This window comes from Callorhinchus milii, unplaced genomic scaffold (assembly GCF_018977255.1).
Source record: "Callorhinchus milii isolate IMCB2004 unplaced genomic scaffold, IMCB_Cmil_1.0 Scaffold6, whole genome shotgun sequence".
Classification (NCBI taxonomy): Eukaryota; Metazoa; Chordata; class Chondrichthyes; order Chimaeriformes; family Callorhinchidae; genus Callorhinchus; species Callorhinchus milii.
In genome coordinates, this window is record NW_024704747.1 from 6,016,611 (window position 1) to 6,042,914 (window position 26,304).

The window sequence follows — 26,304 nt, forward strand, 5'->3', positions numbered from 1 at the left end:
AGCAAGCACTTTCACAGTATATTCCTGATTAACTGTTCTTTGTTCTGTGCATTAATGATGTGACTTACATGTTATACAGAGAAAGTCAAGTAGGAGAGAGCTCAATGGCTTTTTGATTGAACGCAAGTAGACTTTATATTGTACATGCGTATGCTATATTTATATTTGTAGCCTGGACAAGGATAATAAACAAGCATGCCGTTTCTTTAAAGGGATGCTCACATTCTGACAGTTTTAAAATATAGCTGATACTAGCTGCAAAAATGAAACTGTCTTATTAAAGGAAAACAGATTATTACAGAGGAATAGTATGTAGGTAATAACAAACAGCACACCTGTCATTAGTCAGACAACAGCTGCTTCCCAATTTAAGTGCCAGATTTCTATAAGTTATGCCCCTATGGGAACAATAATGTGCTACATTTTTCAGCAAATAATGTAAATATGAGGAGAGTGAATAAAAATGTTAAAAACTTTATTACTGGAAACAGATCTATTAAGCTCCTAGTATTGTACTATTCATATTTAATAACCCCGGTACTTTGCTTCCTACACGATATAGTTGTGATCTTTCTTTCCTTTTTAACAATCCCCCGAGATGCTATAGTACTGTACTGATGGGAGCTGCATTGGCATGAATATATTTGTGTAAGAGCCATTGTACGGTAGATGATGTTTGTCAGGTTGTAATGGGCAACAGAAGCTATGAGCAAGCACACAAGTAGTGCACAGTAACAGAAGTTTTGCAAGAAGGTTTGTTATGTGTATGTAAATACATTCAAAATGTTGTAATTCTCTGACAGCTGTTGAAAATCACAAGGGAAATGTATTCTCAGCTACATTCTCAGCGAATAAGAGTTCTGAGCACAAATAAAACACTGCCTAAAACCATAGCACATTCATTCGGTGGTCTTATTTACAAAGTCCACGGGGTAGAAAGTGAAGCTGGTTGAAAAGGTTTATCTGCTGAGTCCATATTGAAAGTGGAGGATGTTGGAAGATCTCAATATTATGGTCACCTCCCACTTCTCTCTTCCCTTGGCTGGTTGTCAGACTCCGCCACTGTGAAAAATGTTCCCCGCCTTGCCCGCCCCACTATTGGCGGGCCGGCCTTCTGCCACTCTGCCCCCATCCTCTGGAACTCCATTCCGCAGTCCCTTTGCCTTGCACCTCTCCCTTGCTTCCTTCATAAATCCATCTCAAGACCCTTCTGTTCGACCGTGCTTTCGATCACCTTGCTTCCCACCCTACCCTCCACCCTCCACAATACTGACCCCCAGCTCGGGTCCAAAACATACTGACTGTCCAGTGCCTTGGGACGTCCTCCCGCTATACAAATGTAATTTTGTTGTTGTTGTTATTGTTGCTGTGAAGTGCTCCGGGACACGAGTGTGTAGATTTTGGACTGCAAATGTTTAATTCAAACCACACCAGTTTATTCTCACCACAAGATCACATGAGAAGTTCAGATGAAAAAGGTACTTTGACACATTTGATGTAATCTTTCCACAACCGAGTGGGGAGAAATTCTAAGATATACTCTATTTATGTAGCATTTTACAGAACATGCTGAAAAATGCCTTAAAAACTAAGGCTGTATTTAAGGATTCACAAATTCTGAATGCTCCAAAATACTATGATCGAGTAAATCTAGATGCAAGTCTCCCGTCTGCCGTCCTCTCATTACAGTTGTTTCTTAAATGATTCCTGATCGCTAGCACCCTTCCTGGTAACCTGTTCCATAATAATAATCCTTGCATTTGATATAGCGCCTTATCAGGTCTAGAGACATCTCAAAGCAATTCACAGAATATACTGTAAAGTGAATTAATTGACTGTATATTCTGTGGGCGAAATGTGGCAGCCAATTGCGCACAGCAATGTCCCACGAACAGTCATGGATTGAGTGACCAAACTATTATTTATTTATTCATTTTGAAGCGATTATTAACCCTGGAAAAGTAATCCACCAATGAACTACTTACTGCTAGGTAAACAGAGGCCTGTGGAATAAGGAAACTTGCCCAACATTTCACCCTGCTCGGGAATCAAACCCAGGTCTCTCGCTTGCGAGGCGAGTGCTCTAACCACTGAACTACAGGATTCCACTCCTGTAGCTCAGTGTTGATTGCAAAGAAGTATTTCTTGGTAAAAGGTCCATTAAGCACAAGGTCTGGAAACATTCCTTTACTCTGTAACTTTGGAGATAGGAAAACCATTACTATGAAACACACAGCAGAAGTAGCCACAGCGATGCATAAGCTACTGTATACTGTATATTTGACCTGGCTAAATAAATCCCTTAGAGTATGAAAATACATTCACCAGACTTTCCAGCCACAAAACCCACTGCCGTTCATTTAGAGAATGTGCACAACATGGTACCTTTATTTTTTACTGAAAGCAAATCTAAAGGTTAGTTGAGCAAAATTGATAAGGTTAAATATGGTAACATTGTTGTGATGTTGTTGTTACCTTCGATTACCAAGAGGAACAACAACAACTTGCATTCATATAACGCCATTCCCACAGAGTATTTTCTTGGAGCACTTTAGTGACACATCAACATACGTTTAGTTCAACACCAACAATTTACAATGATATAGCACCTTTAACGTTCGGAGGGCATCTCAAATATACTGGTTCTGAAATTTACTGATGCAGCAAACATTTGAAGCTTTTACAAATGGTCAAGTGTAATCTTTAAGTCTGATTACTCAGCACTTTTGCTGTCTGCTTTAATCTGCCTGGAATGCACTGTCTGAAAGGGTGGTGGAAGCAGATTTGGTCATAGCTTTCAAAAGGCAATTGGATAGATACTTGAAAACGAAAAATTTGCAGGGCTATGGGGTAAGTGTGGGGGAGTGGGACTAGTTGGATGACTCCTTCAAAGAGCCGGCATAGACATGTGAATGGCCTCCTTCTGTGCTGTAAGATTCTATAACACCAACAACATCAACAACTTGCATTTATATAGCGCCACTCAGACTGAGGATACACTAAACAAAAAGGGATGCAGTTGTTTAAGGCACAAAGAGGGTGCGACATCCATGTGGCAATGTGGCTTATTCATACACTTGTTTCACCACCCTGCAGAGGACTAGATGAAATAATACAACAAAGTACTAATTTCTGCTTTTCCTATGGAAGCCAAGGCTGTGTAAGTAGCAAGAGAATTGAATTGCAGCAGTTAGCAAATGGACCAACCTTTTTCTCCTATAAGTGCTGTGCACATAATTTGTTGTATCAAGCTTATGTTGATTCAGAAGGTAAGGGTTAATAAGTTCCAGGCTTCTGTTCTTTCAGATGCATTTCCAGGTTTGCAGGTCAGAATTCACATATTCTATTCTCTCTAAAAAAAACTGATTCATTGGTGAAAGCACTGCACTCTGGTGTTGCCTTTATGGGTATATCTTTTAGCAATGCTCATAAAAACTCAATCCATCAACATGAATTGTTGACTTTATTGCATGATGTCATTAACAACGAGCTCACAATAGGGTGAATTTGTCACATAGGCAGGTGGTTTGAGATCTCTCAGTGATACCGAATGATATAAATTCTAGTTTTTTTGTAAATTTATGCCAAGATCCAGGCAGTAAACACAGCTGCCTTGATTCTCTTCCAGAATAACAGCTTGGAAAGACATGGAGGAGTTCTCTAAATCCACCTGAGGACCCGGCCCTATAAACAAAATAATGGCAGTTTGTTGATGGCTGGATAATGTGGTGGACTAAGATACTGGTCAAAGGCCAGATCTTTTGCTTACAAAAATCATGCTTCCAATCGAGCCGTCATATAAATGACAGAATCCGCCTTGCTGATGGTGTTCAGAGACTGTAACTAAATAGAGTTTTGGCAATTTGAGTATTCTCTTACAGGAATGGGAGTCTCTGGTATCAGAGTCTGCTGGTTTGGCAACGCCAGATCAAGGGTGAACATCTGGAGAATGGACACATGACTTGATGTGATGGGACATCTTCTGCTTTTGGGTAGGGGTGTTCGGAATCATTCCTGTGCTTAACAGCATAACGCGGCCTCCAAAGCATTAACAGAAATATGCTTCTATTCAAGACTAATAACCTGCTGTCACTGTCTCATGCAGTGAGACATGCTTGGACTTGGGAGACCAATGCCGTGTGTGGGAAAATAGAGCTGGAGGTAGAGTGAAGAGTATCAATAAAATGAAAGAGCTGCATTATTCTAGGAATTACTTCATGTGTAAGAAGCTAACTGCTTACAACTCAAAGCGATCAACTATCTGAATGTTTATCAGTTGAACATTCTTGTGCTAATTGTAGCTATTCAACAACAGAAATCTCAGCACATGGGTTATTCAGAATTCTACATTATCCTGGTAACAGGGAATACTATGGAAGAGATTATTCACTTTTACTGCGCAGTAAATCACCATGTGCTTCGAAAAGATCCGAAATGGTTAAAAAATGTTGAGTTAAGATTTATTAAGCAAAATAAGGAAAACCAATTAAAATGTGGCATCCATAAACTGTGATATATCCACAGACTGTGAATTCAAAAGACAATTTTCACCTGGACTGAAATATGTCTACCTAATTAAAGATCGAAAGTCAATAAAATATCTGCTGAAATCACTTACATTAATTAGTCATCTTTTCTAATGTTCTCTTTTGGCTTGTGCTGCATATATATTGTTGCAATAGTCATTTAACCCTTCAAGGCCCACTCTCCTGCTCGAATGGTCAACACATCTTTTATCTAGTTGCATTGCTTGAATATTGCTTGAGTTTCATTTGGAATGAAGATTGCTTTTAACATTACCCCCTCACCCCTCCGACCACCAAAAAAAAGAAAATATGGAACAACAGTTTAACTTTTAAGATTATGTGAGAGAAGTTTTCTATTGTACTTGAAATCCGTTAGAAAAGAATTGCTGAACTCCCCCAAAATGTATCAGAGGGACCTTAAACAACAAGTCCCTTCAGATGATCTACAAAGATGAAAGAGCTTTATGATCAGAGCCTTCTACCCTGCAAGCTTACCCTCTCACTTTAAAGGGAAACCATCAATTGTACGGCATTTTTTCACATTAATCATATGGGGCAACTATCATTGTCATTATCAATAAGAGCATGTTATAGCTTTGGCGATCCCACATCAATTCCTTGACAAGTAGCTGAGCAGCACAATGTTGGCGTTAGCTTTTATTGGAAGAAAACATTTCCCAAACAGATATTTCCACCAACTTTTTTTTGTTTGAAGGATATTTCACTCTCCAATGATGCACATCTGTTCATCTCACAAGGGAAGATACTATTCCAGAAGAAGGAAAAGTGCCAGAGATCCTGATTGTTTTGTGTATCAGAATGAATGTTTAGTGAACATTTTATTTTAAAACTGAATTGTGAACAATGCCAGGACAATAATAATTACGGGCTACTGAAACAATAAAGGTAGTGGAACAAATGGAGATTACTGTTGATTACCCAATAACTTTGTGTCGGGCATTGGAGCACGTAGCAATAGAAAAATTGGTAATGTGAATTACTGCCTGTAGTTAGGGCTTGTTTCCCAATCATCAGCAATGAAGGAAAATTTGACTCAGTTTATTTTTGCCCCCAAGTCTGCATCCTTTAATTCTGTAAGGTCTGTCTGGTTGGTGTGTTACATGGGCGAGCGAGAGTGCAAACGTGAGCGAGAGAGAGAGAGAGAGAGAGAGACACAGATGAGTAATTTTCATCCAAGCAGCAGTGTGACCAAAGTGGAACTGATCAATGGTCTTGAGATCTACCTGTGATTGTTAGCTAATGAGAATGAATTCTATGCAACAGTGCTATCATACGGATATTAGCAATGCTCCACGGAGCAGAACCATTGTTTAATAATCTAAAATCCCTCCCGAATTAACAGAATCAAAAATGAAATGCTTAAGAACAAGGGAAAAAAAAGGATATTAGCATGCCCAATATAATTTGTTATGCAGCCATTGGATAAGGTTTACCTGGATTGTGACATAATTATAGCCTCTGTAAAACAGCTGTTGGAACCATTTATAATAAAATGAGTCTGCAGTACTCTGATTAATCAGATACATCTACAGATAGGACAGGAAGCTATAAAGACATACTGCACTGGTTTAATTTATTGTCATTGTAGTTGTCAATTTAATTACTAGGCTTTATTTTAAACTGCACACAGGGTATGCAATGTTGAAACTATACAGTTATTTAAGCATTGTATTTAACCACCAAAATCCATTATGAAAACATAGGCATAATTCAAAGTGTGGCAGAGTCAAGAAACAATTAGAAGTTTCTGTGCCGCTCTCTGTTGAGACAATGAAGGAAGGGGATGCAAATGGATAATATTACACAACAACAACTTGCATTTAAATAACGAGCTTTACGTGGGTTAGCGTCCCAGAGCGCTTGAGTGTAAGGCAGCACTAGGAAATGGCAAGCAGCAGAACACAATGAAAGCCAAAAAAAAAGACTTGACAGGAAAATCTTAACAAAGCATCTCTGGCAGAGATAATGCAAAACAATTGATAGCACTTTTAATGTTTTGCTTTTAGCACACAGCACATTAGCATGTTTAATTGTTCGTCTCAGTAAAATACCGGGGATAAATGGAATTACATGATTGGTTCTATGATAATGTTTGACTCTAGTTACTCTGAAAGCAAAAGCTGGTGCAGATTTTGATCAATGTCTTTGAGAAAACAAAACACAGGAGAACTGGGAAAATACAGACTGCACAGGGGATTTTTGTTTGTTATCCAAAGTCTGAAAGGTTGTCTGCATAATAGGCAAAGATTCTCAGTAGGTTGACAAGGGACTTTCAGCATATCCTTCCATATATATTGCTGGGGAACTCATCACATGTCATTCTGTAGACTATAAATAATAAGAATAATAGTAATAATCATTGCATTTGATATGGCGTCTTATCACGTCTTCGAGAGATCTCAAAGCGCTTCACAGAATATACTGTAAAGTGAATTGACTGTATATTTTTGTGGGCAAAATCTCAAAGCCATCGTTATTAGACCCTAACAGGACCACCAGGACACTTACTCCATCTCTCAATAAACCAGGGAATTAGCAGCAAACCCAATTCTTGACAACCACAGAATTGTGACACATCTTCTACTGGACTACCAAAAAAATGCAGGTAATTTCCTGTACTCTGCTACCAGCAGGAAAATCAAACATATGCCCCACTAGACCACCAATGAACTCACATCCCTTCAACTCTCTGGGGATCGAATTTGCACAGACCACCAAACCACAAGGAAATGTGATGCGAGATCGCTACCTAAAGAGATCTCTACCTAATGTACCCAGACCTCCGTGAAGCCAGACGCAAACCCACAATAGCAGGAGCATAAAAAGTGGACGCCACAAATAGCACAGCGATAAAATTGTGGCATTTTGCATAACGATTTGCAGATCCTAATAGCAAAGTAGATTGCGAGTCAATAGCAATTCCTGGTTCTGTCGCAGTCGACCCGGCTTCCAACATCGTGTGTGTGTGTGGAGAAAGTAGGGAGATTCACTCCTGAAGTCTGGAGACTAACAGATTTGTGCCTTTACCACATAACCTCTCTTGTATTAGGTGCTTCTGTTGTACTGCTGACATGAGTTAATAATTTAAGCAGAAGTTCTTGATAAATGTTACTCCAACTACAATTTGGTGCCGTTTAGGAATGTGTGGGTGGGAGACGAGTGCTCATATCTCTCTCTGTCTCTCACAAACAACAACAACTTGCAGTTATATAGAGCTTCACCCAGGGTAGCGTCCCAGAGTGCTTGAACCAACTACTCACTGTAAATTACATGTGGACAAGGTTACGACCTGGGGTATTCTAACCGAGTTGAAATCACATGTTTTGCATTACTTCAACACTTTTATTGGCAGAAATGGTTAGATATGGCAATAAAAACTGTAGTACTACAGTACTCTCTCCAATCCCCCCACCGCCCCCCCCCCCAACACACACACACACACTATATACCTGTTTGCACAGTGATATAAATAAGGTGGATTCTGAAGGATGTCTCATGTTTCTAACACTGAATACACAGAGGCGTAGATACTGAGAAGAGAATAGAGGTGTTTGGGAGGAGGTTAGGGAGGTGGGAAGGGTGGAGACTCCTATGGAATGTAACTATTTGGGCCGAATGGCCTGTTTTGGTGCTGTACAGTCGATGTGATTCTATGTTGCTTTAGAGAATCATTCAAGCCTCAGTTGTTAAAGCTCAGCATTTCATCAACGTTAGACTTCACTTTGCATAAACCACTTGATAGTAAAACGCTTGAATCAAACCAAACCGTACCAAGCCGACTGCTAAGCTTTCGTATTTGTACCAATGAGACTATCAGCAATAAAATCCCACTATGTCGCCAAATAATGAAGCTTGGGAACACGCAGTAATTAAATCAATAGTTTATCATTCCTCTGTATGTTCTAGTTGAAAATCTGCTTGACTTAGTGAGCAACAATCAGGTACGGCTAAAAATTGGCTATAAATTTAACTGGGACAGCTTGTATTTTTCAGTATTACAACAGTGCATAAAGTAACTGTGAAAGAGTACTATTAAAACAAATTGCTGTCATGAATATTAAGAAACAGGAACTGAAAAAAAATACAACTGCATTCAAGGCACTGATTTATGAATGCCATTCAGCTTGCAAATTAAAAAATATATTAACCTCATCCTGCTAAGTGCTTGAGTGCAGAGTAGCGAATTGCTCCTTTAGTGCTCTGAGGGTTAAATTAACATTGTATTGTACTTACTTATGGCGTCTACAAATTGATCAAAAAAGCTGTATGGAAAAAGTGGCTCAGGCAGCTCTCTGAAAAACATCTTTAGTGCTCCGGTGACGACATGAATGTCCTCCCACTGGCTGTCATCCAAATTCAGTTTCTCTTCTGGGAAAACATGAGGAGAAATGGAACAACTGGTTTTAATGAAACAATTACAAGACACTAATTATTATGTTAATGTTTGCCTACTATCATCAGCAACCGTTAACAGCCTCTTGCACCTAGAGGTTTAGGACTGTGCAATTTTCCAGAACACATTCAGTGGGATACCATCTGCAGGAATGTAGCACGCAACCACCCCCAAAAAATAAGAGACCCGCACACACACACACACACACATAAACACACACACACATAAACACACACAACATACATACACATACCAACACAAATTCATTGACTGGGGATGTCGGGTATATCTATACGCATAATGGTTTTGCTGGAAGATGAACATCAGTGTTGAAAGAGATTCACAGCTATTAGTATTCGGAACGGGTGGGGGTCCGGAGTGGGTGGTGGTGGTGGGGAGGGGAGAGCTGTGCAGCGGTAGCAACTGCTGGCTGAGCTGAACTCATGGGACCGGCCTGCAGGCCTTGCATAGCCAACATGAGACATATGCTAAACATGGCAATTGAAAATGAGCTATTACTTTACATGTGTCAACTCTGCCACATACAAGGGAATTAAAGATGACTCCCCGGAACCCTCCTCTTTTTGCGTGAATTTGGTGCCGTTTAGGAATAGTGTGGGTGGTAGACGAGTGCCCATATCTCTCTCTGTCTGTCTCTCACAAACAACAACAACTTGCACTTATATAGCGCCCCTCACACAGGGTAGAGTCCCAGAGCTCTTGACCAACACCACAACCACCCCCCTCCCCTCACCTTCTTCCCCCACCAACACACAACTCTCCCTCAGGAATCAAAAATAGTTTCCCTTTCTTCCGACGTGAAAAGAAACAGTAGAAAGAACTGCACTTGAATTCAAATGGCAATGAAATCCATGGATCTGTAAATCCAAGACGATTCTTTTCTTTAAACAAATCCCAATTTATTCCCGACATAATTTGAGCCGTTCCTGTTAAAATCAAGCCTGTTATTTTTTCCTTGTGTTTTTCCTTGTCTGTTGTGATCTATTGCTTGCAATTGAACCCCATTGCATAATTTGGTGTAAAATGTGTCTCGCTGCAGAGGAAGTTTTCAGCACCCACTCGTACAGATTATCAGATCTGGAGTGTCAACTGGAGAAATCTCTAATCAGAGACTGTTCTGAAATTGAATGACGGTTTCTGAATAGTAGTCGAGATAAGCACAGAGCTGCGTGCATTTAAAAGCAAGCAATCAGGGGAGATTTTTAGGCTGATGTTGTTAAGGATTTGGAAGATATCAGCTGATATAAATAACGAACAGTCCCAGCCCATGTCCCGCTCCCTGTCCCAGACCAATTACATCTCTAGCTCGGAAGTGCCCTCTCTGTAGTTAATAGTCTGTAACTTGTAGCTATATCAAGTGCTTCTATAGCCGAGTGCAGTCGTGAGCTTCTCAAGTGCCATTGCAGTGCTACTGAACCTGTAAATATATCAGTCCTGTCTTGAGGCAAATCTGTATCAGGAGCCTCTTTGTTATTGCTTTATATTCAGTACAATTGCATCCTGTGTTGATCTCGGTATAGTGGTACAATAATATATCTTGAACTAATACACTATACAGAGGTTTTGAGGATTTCAGCAAAATGTATTTGAGGGTAAAGAATGTCTGGCATGACAGATTGTAGAGGGCTGAAAGAGATGGGAGGAAGCTTTCCAGTTTGCCTTATATTTTGTGCATTTTCTTACAAGAACTTGTGGCAGTGAGAAACTAAACTCTGACATTTAAAAGTTGCCAGGCAGATAGTTGTCATTATAGTTCTGATTGTTCATTTGACTTTACACATCTCAACTACCCAATCACTTGACTAGGTTTTCACACAATTACTACCTTGTACAATCTTCTTTCACATAGTTCTCAAGACGATTCCTGTCTTAATACGTGGATCTCGATAGGGGTCCAAGGTTCAAATACTCAGTAGAGATAATTTTCCTGGTGTCAGCTTAGCTCATTTAGTAGCACTCTCATTTCTCAAGTCAGAAGGTTGTGGGGTTTAACCCAATGTTGGGACTTTGATCTCACAGTTCAGGCTGACAATTCAATGCAGTGCTAAAAGAGTACTACATTTTCGGAGGTGGAATCCTTCGGATGATTTCTTCAGCTCTGGTAGTGGAGAGCTCTTATCAATACAGTACAATGCCATATTTACTAGGGAACGAAACTGAAGCATATGCGAGGGAGGATTGTAGAGAAACCAGTGGATGTGAAAGAATAGGTCAGAAGTTCCTACAGGCTGTTCTCTATTAACAGCAGTTCCTTTTCTAGTCCTGGGCTACAATGATTAAGAATATCCGGAGTAGAGACAACTGAATTTTGGCTTGAGATCAATCCAAACAAAGCAAATTTGAGATCCATTTTGAGAAAATTGGATTGTTTTGTATTTGGATGACACATGTGGCAGTTTGTGGTAAGCACAATGTCAGATTATCGAGCACAGTTATAGTAACAGATCCAAAGAAATTTGTGGTGGAAACAGAAACACAAATGTTATACTTTGGAGGTGAAAAAGCACCATATTATAATATAATAATTCACCCCGTAGTTTAAAAGAAATTGGACTTCTCAATCTCATAGTCTAATGTTCCCTAATTTACAACACAAATTTACATTTATAGAGTACCTTTGACATCAAGAGGCCATCCAAAGGCACTTGACAGCCCTGGCTTGGCACTTGACATGCTTAAACCAACATTTCTTGATGTATATTATTCTCTTTAAGTTACCATAATTTGTATTAGATGTCATTCCCTTGGCAATAGTAATAATAATAATCCTTGCATTTGATAAAGTGCTGTTCACATCAGGATGATGTCTCGAGCCGCTTCGCAGGATTTTACTGTAAAGTATTGTGACAGTGTATTTTGCAGGCAAACTAGCTTGTATTCATCAGTAAACTAGTAGTAGCTCCACGATTAATTAGAGAATACTATCTCATGTTGAACTCTGCCAACAATGATATCAACACAAAGACCAATTTGTTTAAACTTCTCCTTAACTCTGGAACATTAAAATGAAAATCATACACAGTGCTTTTTTTTTTGATCTTTTCAGATGCCTCAACTCTTTATAAATAAATAAAACCGAGACGTTTTCTCTTCTGTTTAATTCAGATTTACCAAATTTATTAAAAATGCGATCATTTCTCCCCAGTCGATTGTCTTTTCGTGGCAAACGTACTTTCGCACCGTTCTGACAAGTTCAGTGAAATCTCAAAACGGGAATAATATGCGCTGAACCTTCAAACCAGCACTAACCTGCGTGTGTAATGCCAGCACGGAAAATCTAATGGTAATTCAAGCTGTCAGGGCAATAAGTATTATTGCAAGTAATATTCTGCGCAATCACATAAAAAAAAGTAAAGCCACTCTCCGCAGAATGATCTCATACATTTTTGAAACCGTTGGCCGGAATTTTTTTTCAGTTGAAGTTCAAGGAGAACTTGAATAAAACAGCCAATTACAAAACTATTGAACAATAATAGTCTCCCTCCCGCCTTCCTTCCCCCCCCACACACCCCCACCACCATCACCCCTTGTTTAAATTTAGCTTTTTAAATCATTGAACTGAACCATTCACACGCTGTCCCGTTCCAGATCCCCATCTGTTTGATTGAAAACACTTCAGGAGTATTCCTTTATTACATTACATGGTTTTAATTTAAATTGACTACAGCCTAGTGGGTCTGTTCAGAACAGTCAATGCTGAACAATGACATCAAGAGCCTGAGGCCTAATGTGGCGTACAGTCGCTTTAAAGAACAGGGGTTTTCAGTTTGTTGAAGTCTGTCAACTACTTTGAGCTGTTTATTCTCACCATGGTGTCACACCCCCTACACGTCCCTTTTGAAACAATCTGTTTCATTTTCTCCTCAGTCAATTTGAAACTTACCCCCTTTAGACCCACTCCCCCAACCTGACTTTTCATGTGGACTCTGATTCTGTTTCAAACCAACAGATGAATCCCTTCCACTTCACTGCAGTGTAAAACATTTGTGTTTTATTATTCCTTTGGACGGGATGTGTGGTGGGGTGGGGGTGAAACCCGATTCTAAACTGAATGCTGATTCTGGCTTCAATATTATAAAGTGGGGGGAAATCTTGTTAGGCGGCAAATTGCCCGCAGTCAATAACATGCTGGGAGGAAATGTGCTGACTTTGTGTGGAATAAAGGCAACCCTTGTCTGCAGCCTCCATTTTAAGACGAGATCCAGCTTGGGGGGTGGGAAGAGGAGAAAGGGGGAAGGTTACAGCAGAAGCCAAGTCTGACTGTAGTTCAGTTCTTGATTGCCTGCACTTGATCAGGTACGTGGCGGACACTGTGCAGATTCCAAAGAGACAAGTGCCAAGAGATGTCCGCAGTGCCGAGTGCAGCTGGGATTACCTGGAAGATCAGCCTTGACCTTAACCAGACATGCGTTTGGTGAAGGAGTATAACATCTCCTCCAAGGAACTTTTCAATGTGGAGTAGTGTTGCTGATTGGCGTGCAGGCTAACTTGCAAAATTCCTAAACGGGCTCACTCGGGCTCACTTTGGTTGGCCTCGGAGCTCGGGTCAGGGTTAGCTATTTCTCCCCCAAGCCGGCCAAAGTGTAGAAATTAAAAGGAGGGAACAAGATTGTAAACTGCGGGGGAATATGGTGTGTTTTGCTCTGCAACCTTTCCTGCTTCACAAGTTTGGCTTTTTGGAAGTCACCGAGCCCAATCTGGCTCTCAGTCCAACTGAGATAGACTAGGATTACCACTTCCAACCCCTTTAGAAAGTATTGCAAATTAGGTTCCAGATTATCTTGTGCACCAAAACTGGATCATTCCGTACCTGTGTAAGAATGTTCCCATTCCTAACTCCATCGGATCTGAAGATCAGCACATATTGTGTGCAGAAGCACAGAATTAATGCCATTTCCTGTCTATGGTAACAGAAGGGTCCGTGCTAGTGTCAGGACTTGGTGTGATCCTCACTGAAGGAATGAGGGGAGTGGTAATAATAATAATAATAATCCTTGCATTTGATATAGTGCTTTTCATGTTTTCTAGACGTCTCAAAGCGCTTCACAGAATATGCTGTAAAGTGAATTGACTGTATATTTGTGGGCAAAACCGGCAGCAAATTGCGCACAGCAGTGTCTCACAAACAGTCGTGGATTGAAAATGACCAATTTATTATTGTTTTGTTTTTTTGGAGGAATTATTATTATGTGTGTCGAGTAAGGAAACTTGCCCAAGGTTTTGCCTTGCCTGGAATTGAACCCAGGTGTCTCGCTTGCAAGGCGAGTGCTCTAACCACTGAGCTACAGGACTCCACTGGTAAGGTTAAGAGCAGTGTTGCTGACTACATTTTAGAGTGCTATCGTAACAATAATGATAATAAACTTTGCATTTGATATAGCACCTTATCACGTCTTTGAGACATCTCAAAGCGCTTCACAAAATATACTGTAACATGAATTGACTGTGTATTTTGTGGGCAAAACTCTATCCCACATTATCAAGCTCTCCATGCGCTAAGGTACTTCATTCAGACTAGGCACAGCAGATGGTACACTTGATGAAGGTGGCATCACATGCTTTGGTATAATTGGCATTTACGCTCCAGATTTTGGTTCCTGCTAACTCTCACCACCTGGATGGTGGAGAGAATGCAAACCCTTGGGATTATCCCAAGACACACGTTTCAGCAAAGGAAACCTTTTAAGTCCTTCAAGATCTTACGTTCCAATCGTGCCTTCGGTCATCTTCCCTCCTCCACCCTCTGCCCTCTATCCCTCTCTGATCCCAACCCACAGCTCTAATGCAAAACCCTCATTATCCATCGCCTTGAGACGTCCTGCTGATGTGTAAGGCGCTATATAGATGCAATTTTTTGTTGTTGTTTTAACTTCCTAAACTCAAGCGTTTTTCTGGTGAAACAGTTGTACAATGCTGCTTCACCAGTGGCTAGCAATAGTAGCTACATGCCAGCTTAACAAACAAAGGATACGGGTTGTGGAATAGCTCAATTTATCTCCAAAATCTTATTTGGTTGAAGCAAGAAAATATATTGAATCCTAACTGAGGAAAGCATACTGAATTGACTTAGTTGAATTGTGCTGGGTCTGTGAAAGGTGCTTTTGAGCAAATCTGCTGTACAATATATTTGTGGAGACTTGATCTTAGGTTGCGGGTGTTAGGGATAAAATTTTGTCGGTGTGTTCTTTTCAAAAATGCTACGTTAATAGAGCAAATCAGGATCCAGGTGCAATTTCTACTCAATTATGTCTTCAAATGTAGACAGACCCTGTGTGTAGGGCATTATATAAATGCAAGTTGTTGTTGTACAAATGGAGAAAGTGATCCATACATTTGTAATTTGTTTCCTGGGGTTGAACACGGCTGATTTGCAAATAATAATTTTTTGTAAGAACGAAAGATTAAGCAGGTCAAACGACCTTTATTTGGCTGCAAATAAGATGAATGTCGAACTCCACTGCAAATGGGTGCTTTTGTTTCATATCGTGGATAGGGAAGGTGCAAGCTGTTGATTCCTTTCCCTTCTCCTTTCTCTATGAGAAAAGGCCACCTATTTCAGAATAACATTCCAGTTAAAACATACACACGAGTCATTGAAAAGTAGAGGTTCAATAACCAGGCAGAGACAGAGCTTGGTCATGAGCTCACTGGGGACCTTGAGTCTAGCACTGCTAGAAATTATGCACTGCCTGTCCATGTAAAGGTCACAGCAACATTAATCTCCTTTGCGTCTGGTTCAATTTTAGACAGCAGCTGGGGACTTAGCCAGTCTCATCCAGGCATGTTATGTGTCTCAGGTGACAGATATTCTTGTCAGGTGAACATGTCTGGTATCTGGTTTCCTGGATTCAGTGTAACAAGAACAGAAAGTGAAACATGATTTGCACCCAGTTGCAGCCATTCTCAAATCTCCACAGTGTAATTACCTGCACACTTATAGCTCCCTCCCAAATCAGCTCTGCTCGTATTAAGGGCATCTTTCAGAAAGTCGTGCTAAGCCACAGATATGTATGATCTTTGATATGTGTTAAATTACTCTTCAATTCCCATTGAGGGAGAAGGTCTACTTGCCTCCCACAGCCCTCTTCCCAAGTAAGATATCCAAATTAACCGAAACAATGCTGGTCACTTCTTGTGTTTGGCTCTTCAGATCATCCAACATTTGCTCAGGTGCCTGGATTGAATCCTAGGCTGATCTACTGTCAAATTTTATAGAGGCCAACAAAAAGTGGGAACAGCCGAAAAGAAAGAGTTAATGTTTCAAAATGACCTGCATTTGAATCACTTGATCAAGCAACAGCAACAACACATTAACATTTGTACAGCGCCTTTCACGTCAGGAGGACGTCCGAAGACAGGTATGTTTCAGCAGTTGACACCTTCACATAGGGAGGGCTATAGAATTGGAATGGGTGTGTGTGTCAGGCAGAACCAGCTCGTGAACAATGAAATGATATCTCGCACATCTGTAAAGTGGATTGCCACAGTCATTTGAAGATGTGTGTTATGAGCTAGAGCTGCAGAACTGTACAGAGCCGAAGGTCTTTCCGAATTCAGAATATTCTTGCAACGTAGAACGATTTTACATTTTTGTGTGGAAATACTGCTTGGTGTCTCAGAAGGTTATACAACCCTCTAAAGAGACATGGCATGGGACTGTACTGGTTTATAGCATAAGAGAGCTTTGTTTTTCACAAGCAGTGCATTGTAGACTGCTGTTTTAGCTCTCTTTTACGCTCCTTTAAATTCCTCATCCTTCCTGCATTATACCATTGACAAGAGAAAGCAACAGAGTAATCAAGGGATAAAATAATCATTCTATTCAATATAAGAGGGAACCAGCAAATCAATTAGTAAGCGATTATAATCCTGACTATTTGAATACAGATTACAATAGTGTTGGCACCTCCAGTTAATGTCGCTTTGTATAATTCATCATTTTTCATCAACAACAAAAAAAGATGTCAGACACAGGGCAAATTGCCCAATTCAGAATATTCCGATAGCAACAGGTTTCTTGAAAGGAAGATGCTACCGTACCGATCCTTGTGAAAAAAAATTGTTATTATGCACTGACTAAATAGAAATCCAGTGCATGACCTACTGTATCACAGCTTTCCAGTGCATTACCTCAAGCGGTAAATGAAATGAACAGACTTTAACACTATCGGATGGCAAAACAAGATTCTATTTTGCTGCATGCATAATGGAAATAGCATGTCTCGGGCCTTTCATGTTAATTTAGCATTGCATGAAATTCAGCGCCACAGGTCTGGGGTCAAGCATCATTCATCATTAGCTAAAGTGGCATTTCTCCACTTCATAAAGCAGCTGCTAGGAAGAAAAANGGTATTCTTCAACAGTACAAGGCGAGGAGTACAATTCGCTCTCTATGAGGAATGAACCACAAAAAAACAAGGTGCCCCAGTGTCAGAATTCTGGTGCGTGCAAATTCAGTGAAGTCAGCTGCCATAACCCAGAGAATCACAAGACTACTGCATTCCTAAACTCATAAAATGGGTGGATAAGTCATATCCATTCTGGCTGTAAATGAATTACCGCTTGACTGAAAGCAGGTTTTTGTGCTCCTTAATCATGATTTATGTTGGGCTGCTATCTTGTTTTGTTGCAACTTTCCCTGTGTTAGTACTGTCAACAAGAGCAGTGTTTCTTCACATGGTAACCTCGAGGCTAGAGAAGGGCCAAATCAGATAATTTGCCTGGAGTAAATGAGAAAACATATTCCAAGTTTCCTCGAAAAGTGAACTTTGAAACACATTTTTTCGTTTTAAAAAAAAGAGAACAGCGAATTTGACCAGAATGCTAAGGAAACAATTTGATGGGCCTACTTAACTCCGAAGGCTTCATTGCTCCTTCTTTTTCAGACTCCAAATGGGGCCATGGCTGTTTCGAAGTGAAATATTGATGGAAAGCTACATTTTAAAATGGGAACTGATGCATACTATATTTAACAGCCAGGCTGAGGCAAAATGTGCTGAAATATTGCAAAACTTACATTCGGGATCAAGGAGTGAATAATTGAACGGCTCCTATGTTAAAGCAAGATGTCCACTGTGTGCTATCTCACCAGTCTCAGCTTCTGGAAAATATCTTAGGGTTCATTATGCAATTCAGGATCAATCCTTAAGTTTGTTTCACTATAAGCTTGAAACCTGATAAATGCACAACTGATTTACCAATAAATGTTCTTTTTATACAAGGATTTCTTTCCACCACAGATAAAAATAGCCAATTGAGAAGTCTTTGTTTTAGAGTATATTTACAATAGCCCTTGCATTTGATACAGCACCTTATCAAGTTGTCAAGATGTCTCAAATTGCTTTATAGCATATATTGTCAAGTGATATGACTGTGCACATTTTGAGAGTGAATCCAACAGCCAACTTGCACACAGCAACATCCCACAAACAGACAGAGTGAGTGATCAATTTTATTTGGGGGCTTGATGGCCAGAACACTGGGAAAAACTCTCTTTTCTTTTTAGAATAGTGCCATGGGATCTTTAATGTCCATCTGAAAAGGCAGCCTAAAGAAAATTGATCATTCACATCATGGCTGTTCATGACACATTGCTGTGTGCAGATTGACTGTTGGGTTCACCTATAAATACAGTCATTGCACTTCACAGTAAAATTGAGGGAAATGTTTTGAGTCATTTTGATGTGAAACATGTATTGAATGCATGGATTATAATTACAGCTTACGTAGTGATTTACTAATAAAATATGACGGCTACTTCAGCAGTTCTCAAATCTACCTGTGCAGTGCCAAAAGTAACTACACTCACTGGCTCAGATAGTTACAGCCACAGCAATGAGAACATAGCATTACTGCACAGGTATACCAGGGGCATTCATCACTGTAATCTGCTGCACTTCTCAGACAGAGCTGAGAAACAGTCCTCTTCAGGACAAACACAGCACAAATGAGTTGATGGCAGAGGTCATCCTAATGCCCCAGAAGCCAGTTATTTGGGTTTTCTGTGTGCCAGTTGGCATTTTGAAGTGTGGATGGAATGGGCTATCTTTCTGTGACCACGTGCAAAAGCAATGATCAATGAATGTGCCCCGTTGTAGCACAAGTTGGAATTTTATTGACCCTCAACTACCGCAATTTAACAAGGCTCTACTGTACTTGCTCAGTAGCAAATGAAGTAGAGCCTTGTTATAATTGATGGCTGAGGCTGTATTGACGGCTTATCAGCCTACCTGACTGTTTAATCAAGCTTCCAAACATGTCCTGAAACCGCAAGTCAAACTCTGTACAGTTCGGGAGATCTCAGGTGGACAAGTGTTACGTTCTGCGCAGTTACCAAAGGTGTTTTACTGCTGAGTGCCATTGTAAAATAAAATGCAAATGTCACAATTATTTAAAGTATCACGGATTCTACACCAAAACTGCAGAGAGAACTTTGCCCTTTTTTGCTTGTGAAGCCACTAAGTTCTCGTTGGATGATAAACATCCCTTTAAGAAGGACTCACAAAAACTAATAAGACAGGCTTCAATTTCATACGGTTTCCATTTGCTTCACACTGACTCGGTTTTGAGTGTGGAAGAAGTTTTTTTTTGAAAAAAAAACTCTTTCAACCTGAGCATCCTTTTCTCACTTTATTTTTTGCTTTCCGAAATATTAAGAGAATAATAATAATAATCCTTGCATTTGATATGCAAGGATTATTATTATTTTTATTATTATTTTCTCTTAACGTAACAGAAAAGAAATGCACTTCCAAACTCCCCTACAGTTAACAAAGATACAAAGAAGGAGAGAGGAAGGGGGGGTGGGGGGGAAAGAGAAAAAAAAGTCAAACAACAATACAAAAAGCATTAGTGCCAGATCAGCAAGACGTCTTCCTAATTTGACTTTCCCTACAGGTGGTACGCAGCTGCCTCAGAGCAGGTTACTTCACTGCCGGTCAGTTGTGCTGTAACAAAGTGCTGCCTGTGCTCCACAGAATATATTTACTGATGCGCAATGAGTTTGGTCTATAATAAGAAAAGCATTTTTCTTCATTGCCCGAGGAGACTCCCAATGCCGGGCACAGACAGTAATGCTCTTGTTTCGACGTCTATGTAAAGAGATAAAGGCTGTCAGGAAATGCCGGTCGTTGCACATGACCCGAAGAAACTTTTTTATCCTTAATGCTGAGTTTATGACTGGTTGGCAAAGGCTTCTTATCTCATTGAAAATGAATAAAAGCCACCGCAGAAGAAGACTAAAATGCAAGGATGTGCAGACGAATATGAAAGTGGATTAAAATTCTCATTTTAACGATTTTAATATTTGGCAGCTTCTTGTTTCCCTGACGTGGAAGGTGCCACACAAATGTAATTTGTTGTTGTTGTTATTGTTAAAGACTTTCTCCCTAGGCAAGAGTGATGCCTTCTGAGTTACACTTCAGGTCCATTGAAATAAGAGGATTCCCACCACTTGTCGTGGTTTGGCTTTCGTTCCATTAAATAAGTGTTCAGTTGCAGAACTTTGAAACATTCTTGAAATCTTTTAGAGAAAAAAGTGCAAATTGAGGAGCTCCTCTGCACACCAAGGCATTTGCAAAAGTACATTTGTACTCTTCTGAGATTTAGAAAAGTTTTTTTCTCTTTATAAAAAAAAGTTGTTAGTCAGTTGTAAAGATTTTCATGTGCTCGCAACTTATGCAATAGGAATGAGCTTGACACTAGAGAGGCAGAAGGCAAATTTATCCAGGCCCTTGGGTCTTCATTCAGCTGTTTATTGAATGAGCTGTCTACTTTTCTGATCTTATTGGACAAGATTAAAGAAACTCTAGTAGTAACTCCAATTACCTCCCTATTTACCAGGTAGCTGTTTACCTTGTATGCAGCCAGTCTAGCTCTTCGAATTATCTAGTGGGTAGCACAAGCAACACGTACAACAGTAGGCCATACAAGCCAGAAGATCACAGGTTCAAATGCTGGTCTGTGCTGAGTTAGCTGATCTAAGTGTGGGCTAAGGAATTCACCTTAGAGCCTTGGGTTACTTATAGGAAAAATCAGCTCAGGTTCCTGCTCTTGATTACTGTCAAGAGACATTTACAGGAAAGTGTGTGTGTGTACATTGGGTGTGAAAAGGATTGACTCTGTGTTAGGGGAGTGCTGCCTATTCGGAGGTGCCATCCTTCGGGATGAGATGTTAACTGAAGTCAAGTCTGCTTGTTAAGATGGACACTATGGCACTATTCGAAAAGAGAAGGGAGTTTCTTCTGGTGTTCTGGCCAACAATCCCTCGGATAATCAAACAATGATCATTCACTTAATTGCTGGTTATGAAACACTGTTGTGCTTAAATTGGCTCCTGTGTTCACCTACAAATACAACTGATTTACAGCAAATCCTGTGAAGCACTTTCAGATGCCCTCTAAGCGCTATATCAAATGCGGGGATAATTATAATTTTGTTTTGATATCGAACCGCTGATATTTTTTCTCAGGTTAATCTTTCACAGGAAGGGGAGTTACCTTGTGTGAAGAAATAGCACCTCCCTGATGGAAATAAAAAGCATTAATTAATTCCCATTTAAGAGAGAAAAATATAATGAATGAAAGGAGGAGAGGCGGAACCCGTCTATTATAGGCTTGAGTCAAATCCACACATCCTTAGTGTGCTCAGAATTTTTTTCAATTCTAAGCGGAATTATTACGCCTCAGTAGAAACTGAATTAATGCTTCTTTTATTGATATTTTAATGATTTTTTTTCAACCTGAAACTGGTTAGAGGTCCCCTGAGAAAGAGAAGCTGTAGCTTTAATGATAGGGGATATCTGGAACATGGCACTCAGGGTTTTGCACTGCACTGCCTCTCAAGCTGTATAGCAATGCCAACTTGACATATAAATATCAGTTAGCAGCGAAGATGTACTACTTGAGGTTTGGAGTGAGCTTCATGGAGATAATGGATGATGTAGATTGTACTGATTCTGAATGAATTGGGGAAAATAAAGGTTGCGAGTGATGCAGGAACCTATTGTGATTAGAAATCAAATGTTTGAGTTGGGACTTTTTCTGAGTAATATCATTCAGTGGATAGGGTGGTGGAATGCATCACTTTTACAGGATTTTCTGCTTAACTTTGCTGATTTGAACTTTGTCAGGAAATTCCTCCAAGCCATGATATGGGCCAGCGCAAACGAAATGTGCCTCAAGAGGCCAGACGTTGCAAAAATGACTCAAACCTGACATTATTATCAATTTGTATCTCCCTGGAGGGAATCCCAACTTCTATTTTTCCAAAGCCAGTGTGCCTTATGGAGGCTTGCAGTATTGATGGACCTGTGATGCCTAGATGACTCACAAGGAGGTCCTTCAGCTCATCTGATCTCATCCCTCCAGAACATCCATCCTACTATCCTCCAATCGCTGCATCAAGCTGCTTTTAACTTTGTCCATTGAACTTTGTGGCAACCTATTCCAGTCGTTAATTACCCTTTGAATAAAGGAAAATTTTCTGGAATCTGTCCTTAAATTGTCCTTTGCAACTCTAAACCTACGGTCTCTTGTCCTACTGTCTTGGTACATCCAAAAGTATTGTTCTGGCTTTTACGTTGTCAATCCCATTTAACATTTCATTCACCTCTATGAGGTCCCCTCTGAATCCTTTTCTCTCATAATTGGAGGATCTAGTCATTACTTATAGTTAAGTGCTCTAACACTCGGGATTATCCCCATTGCTCTCCTCTGCATTTCTTGGGAAGGCCCCTTATGCATGGTGATTGAATAACTTTGTGTCTCAAATATAGGATTTTTTATTGAATCTCTTTACTTCTGATGACGAATCCAATCTGCAAATCTGTTCTGCTGATCACAAATCCAGTTTCTAAACAGCCACTCGGTGAATAAACTGGTGAATAAAGATGGAACATCCTTAAATGTGCCTTGACACTGTTAGCATCTGAAACCCAAAGTTCCACTGAGTTTCGAGTAGTGCCTCAGATTTTCCCATCTTGCCTCAGATTTCTGAGATTTGCTTAGAAAAATGGAAAATTCTTAAATCTAATTTGGAAGTTTTTTATTGCATTCTAAGACCAAATGGAATTTCTGGTCTCTGGTTTAATTCTAACAATAATACTCTATGTGATTGAAATAGGGCCTTAATCATGTAGTCAAGATGTCTCAAAGTGCTTCACAGTACATATGGAAAATGGAGTGACCTGTGTTATTCTGTGTGCAAAATGAGGCAGCCAATTTGCACACAGCAATGTCCCATAAACAGCCATGGAGTGAGAGAACAATTTTATTTGAGGGATTTATTGGCCAGGACACTGGGAGAAACTCACTTGTCTTTACGAATAGTGCCATGGAATCTTTAACATAGGCAGGCTGGATCTCGGTTTAACTTCTTATCCAAAGAACGAGACGTTAACTCCCTGACAACAATATGATGAGAGCACTGCATGATAACAAGGCCTTTGAGGGAGCTTAATTCAGGTCAAGTAATTTTGATGCCATGAAGAGCAAGCCACAGCTCCAGTGCGTTAAGGGGTGAAATCTGTGGGATTTCATATTGTAATAATCAAATGCCGCAAACTTTATCCTTTTGTTGATATGTCAATTCGAATCCTAGGTTAACTTCATTTTGTGCAACCCCCTCACCACCCATCTTCCAAAAGAAAGCAATAGGGTTCGCTTGCTGTTTCGGTGAGTCAAACACCCAAAGTCCCATTTTGTTATTCAAAGGTCCCTGTTAGAAGTTTGTTCTGATGAAATTTGCTACTTCAAAGTTCCTTCATTATTAAATACTCATTTGCTTTTTCACATTGCCCATGGGTGTTAATGTTAAAAAATAATAATAGTAATCCTTATACATTTGATATAAGGCCTTTCACATCAGGGGGATGTACCAAAGTGCTTCACAGGATATACCGTAAAGTGTGTTTTGGAAGTTAATTTGCGCACAGGAATGTTCCACAACAGCCATGAAGTGAATGATCAATTTTATTTGGTGGATTGTTAACCAGGACACTGGCATAAACTCCCTTCACTTTTCGAATAGTACCATGGGATCTTTAATGTCCAACTGAACAGACAGATGGTACCTTGTTTTATTGTCTCGTTCAAAGGATGGCACCTCCATCAATGAAACACATGCCCAGCACTGCATTGGAGTGTCATCTTATATTTTATGAATTCTATGTCCCAATCTGCAGCTTGAACACACAACCTTCTGATTGAGATGAGAGTGCTACAAGCTGAGCCAGATTCACACACACATTGACTCATCTTAAAGATGTTTTCTCACTTAAAGAAAAACGCGCCCGTGTCAAATAAAGTGTTTTGGGGTTTTAAAGTAAACTTAAAAAAGTAGCATTATAAAGCAAATACTTACTATGTGGTTTAAATAAAATAAAATCGCCCACAAAATGCAGTGAATTCACTGTACAATATATTCTGTGAAGCGTTTTGAGACGTCTCAACAATGTAATAAGGTGCTATTTCAAATGAAAGGATTACTATTATTATTATAAACTCCTGGCCCTAGATTGCAAAAATGAGAAGACTTAAACTTAAAACATTTGTTCATTAAAAAAATCGACACTTAATAAAATGGATTATTCCCTTTACTGTGGCAACTTGTAAACTTGCAGACAAGCAGACATGGATGGGGGTGCTGATAGCATTGTTTCCCGCAGGCTAGGTGGTACCCACAGCGTTTTGTGGCCAAGGAAGCCAACCGTGATGTAGGGCAGAACTGACTCAACCAAGAAGAAAAAAAACAAAGTACTTCATGGTATTTCCTGTCTCAGAAAGTGACTGTGGTTGTAGCAAACGCCTACAAATTTTGCATGCAGAGTCTTGCAAACAGACAGACGATTAAATGAATGATCAATTTATCTGGAGGCTTGTTGGCCTGGACTGTGAGAGAAACTCCCTTCTCTTTTCGAATAGTGGCATGGGATACTTAATGTTCAGTTGAAGAGGAGGCAGATGGGGACCTCAGTTTACCATCTCATCCGAAGGAATATGGTTGGCATTCGCGCAAGTCCAGATTTTTGTCAATATTTAATGATGAGGAAGAAGCCAGCCTAATTAGCTCTAAAACGCCATGGAAAATAAATCAGTATGAAAAGAGTTAAAAGTATCCCAAGGATAATGTCCTTTTGCTTAAATAAAGGAAGTCTTTTTTTATTGAATGTTTCTATCTGTCACAAAAATGACTACAAATCCTTTCAATTCAGCTCCGAACATTAAATCCATCAGCAGACGTGCAGTAAAATAAATTTCCCAGATACCTTCATAAACAAAAATCTTATTTCCATAATTCATACAGCTGGCTGACATTTATTGTCACATCAGGTGCAATGGGGACATTTCAAGAACATTAACATGTACAGCGTCATTTGTCAACAAAGCAACAATGTAAGCAAATCGTTCTGCACTCACACAGATTTACAGTGTGCGCTGCCAATTGCTAATTATGGTGTGTTTCTTATTTGCAGCAGCCGAGTCTCCTGAATTATGATAAAGATGGGATCCCAGTCTGGAGTACGGGAATGGTGCTTAACTTGAAAGTTAAACTGACAGGAAGTCTGACACATTTGCTTGAAAACAAATGAAGGAGACAGACTTAGCAGAGGGGTGTACTATACATATGGCTCCCTCCCCCAATCTTGGCACCTCTTCTCTGAAAACAAATAGTGTCCATCAGTTGTCATGACCCTTTTTCTGCACGTAACTGAAAAACTATTAAAACTACCAGTGGGAACAGGCAGAATAAACAAATGACAGAGTGGTGGAATAAATTGCAGCTGTGCTGTTACAGTGGAAATGGGAATTAGTTCTACAGCAGAATTAATATATCTTGCACAAAAGATCTGCTTTGACAGTTAACATATGAATTCAGTTTTACTGATAAGATTAGATTACAAAAAACAATTATATTTATATGATAATAAATGTCTATTTTAAGGTGACAGTTTAGTAGTAACAGCTTGAGGTTTTATACAGGGCCAGTTAAGCTTTACATTGTAAGTATCTTCCTCCGACATCATTTACTGCCTTTATAAATGGCTTTGTTTTATCAATTTCCCGGTGAGCAAGGAGCACTAAAGGAACAAAATGTAATAGGTTCACCGTGTAGATTTGCAAATGTTTTCCGAATGCTTTAAGAGGGTGAATGAAAGGTGTGGATCAAATATATCCTGTGGCATATACGGAAGATTTCTGTGAAATATTGCGCTGATCGTTGATTTATATGAGTTTGCTATTGGGGCCAAATCTGCACCTTTCATAACAAATTCTATGCAAATTATAATGTGATTAAATGTCGCAGTAAAAGCTGAAATGTCCGTTAAACCTCTGCTATCTACTT

At 39.8% G+C, this 26,304-nt stretch overlaps 1 protein-coding gene across 1 annotated transcript in view; it reads right to left on the bottom strand.

Annotated features, from left to right (window-relative positions):
* arhgap15 (Rho GTPase activating protein 15) overlaps positions 1-26,304 on the bottom strand; it is a 317,810-nt gene that overhangs the window by 56,055 nt on the left and 235,451 nt on the right. Inside the window, 1 exon segment of the mRNA XM_007896359.2 lies at positions 8,781-8,915. Coding sequence (XP_007894550.2) covers positions 8,781-8,915 — 135 coding nt within the window.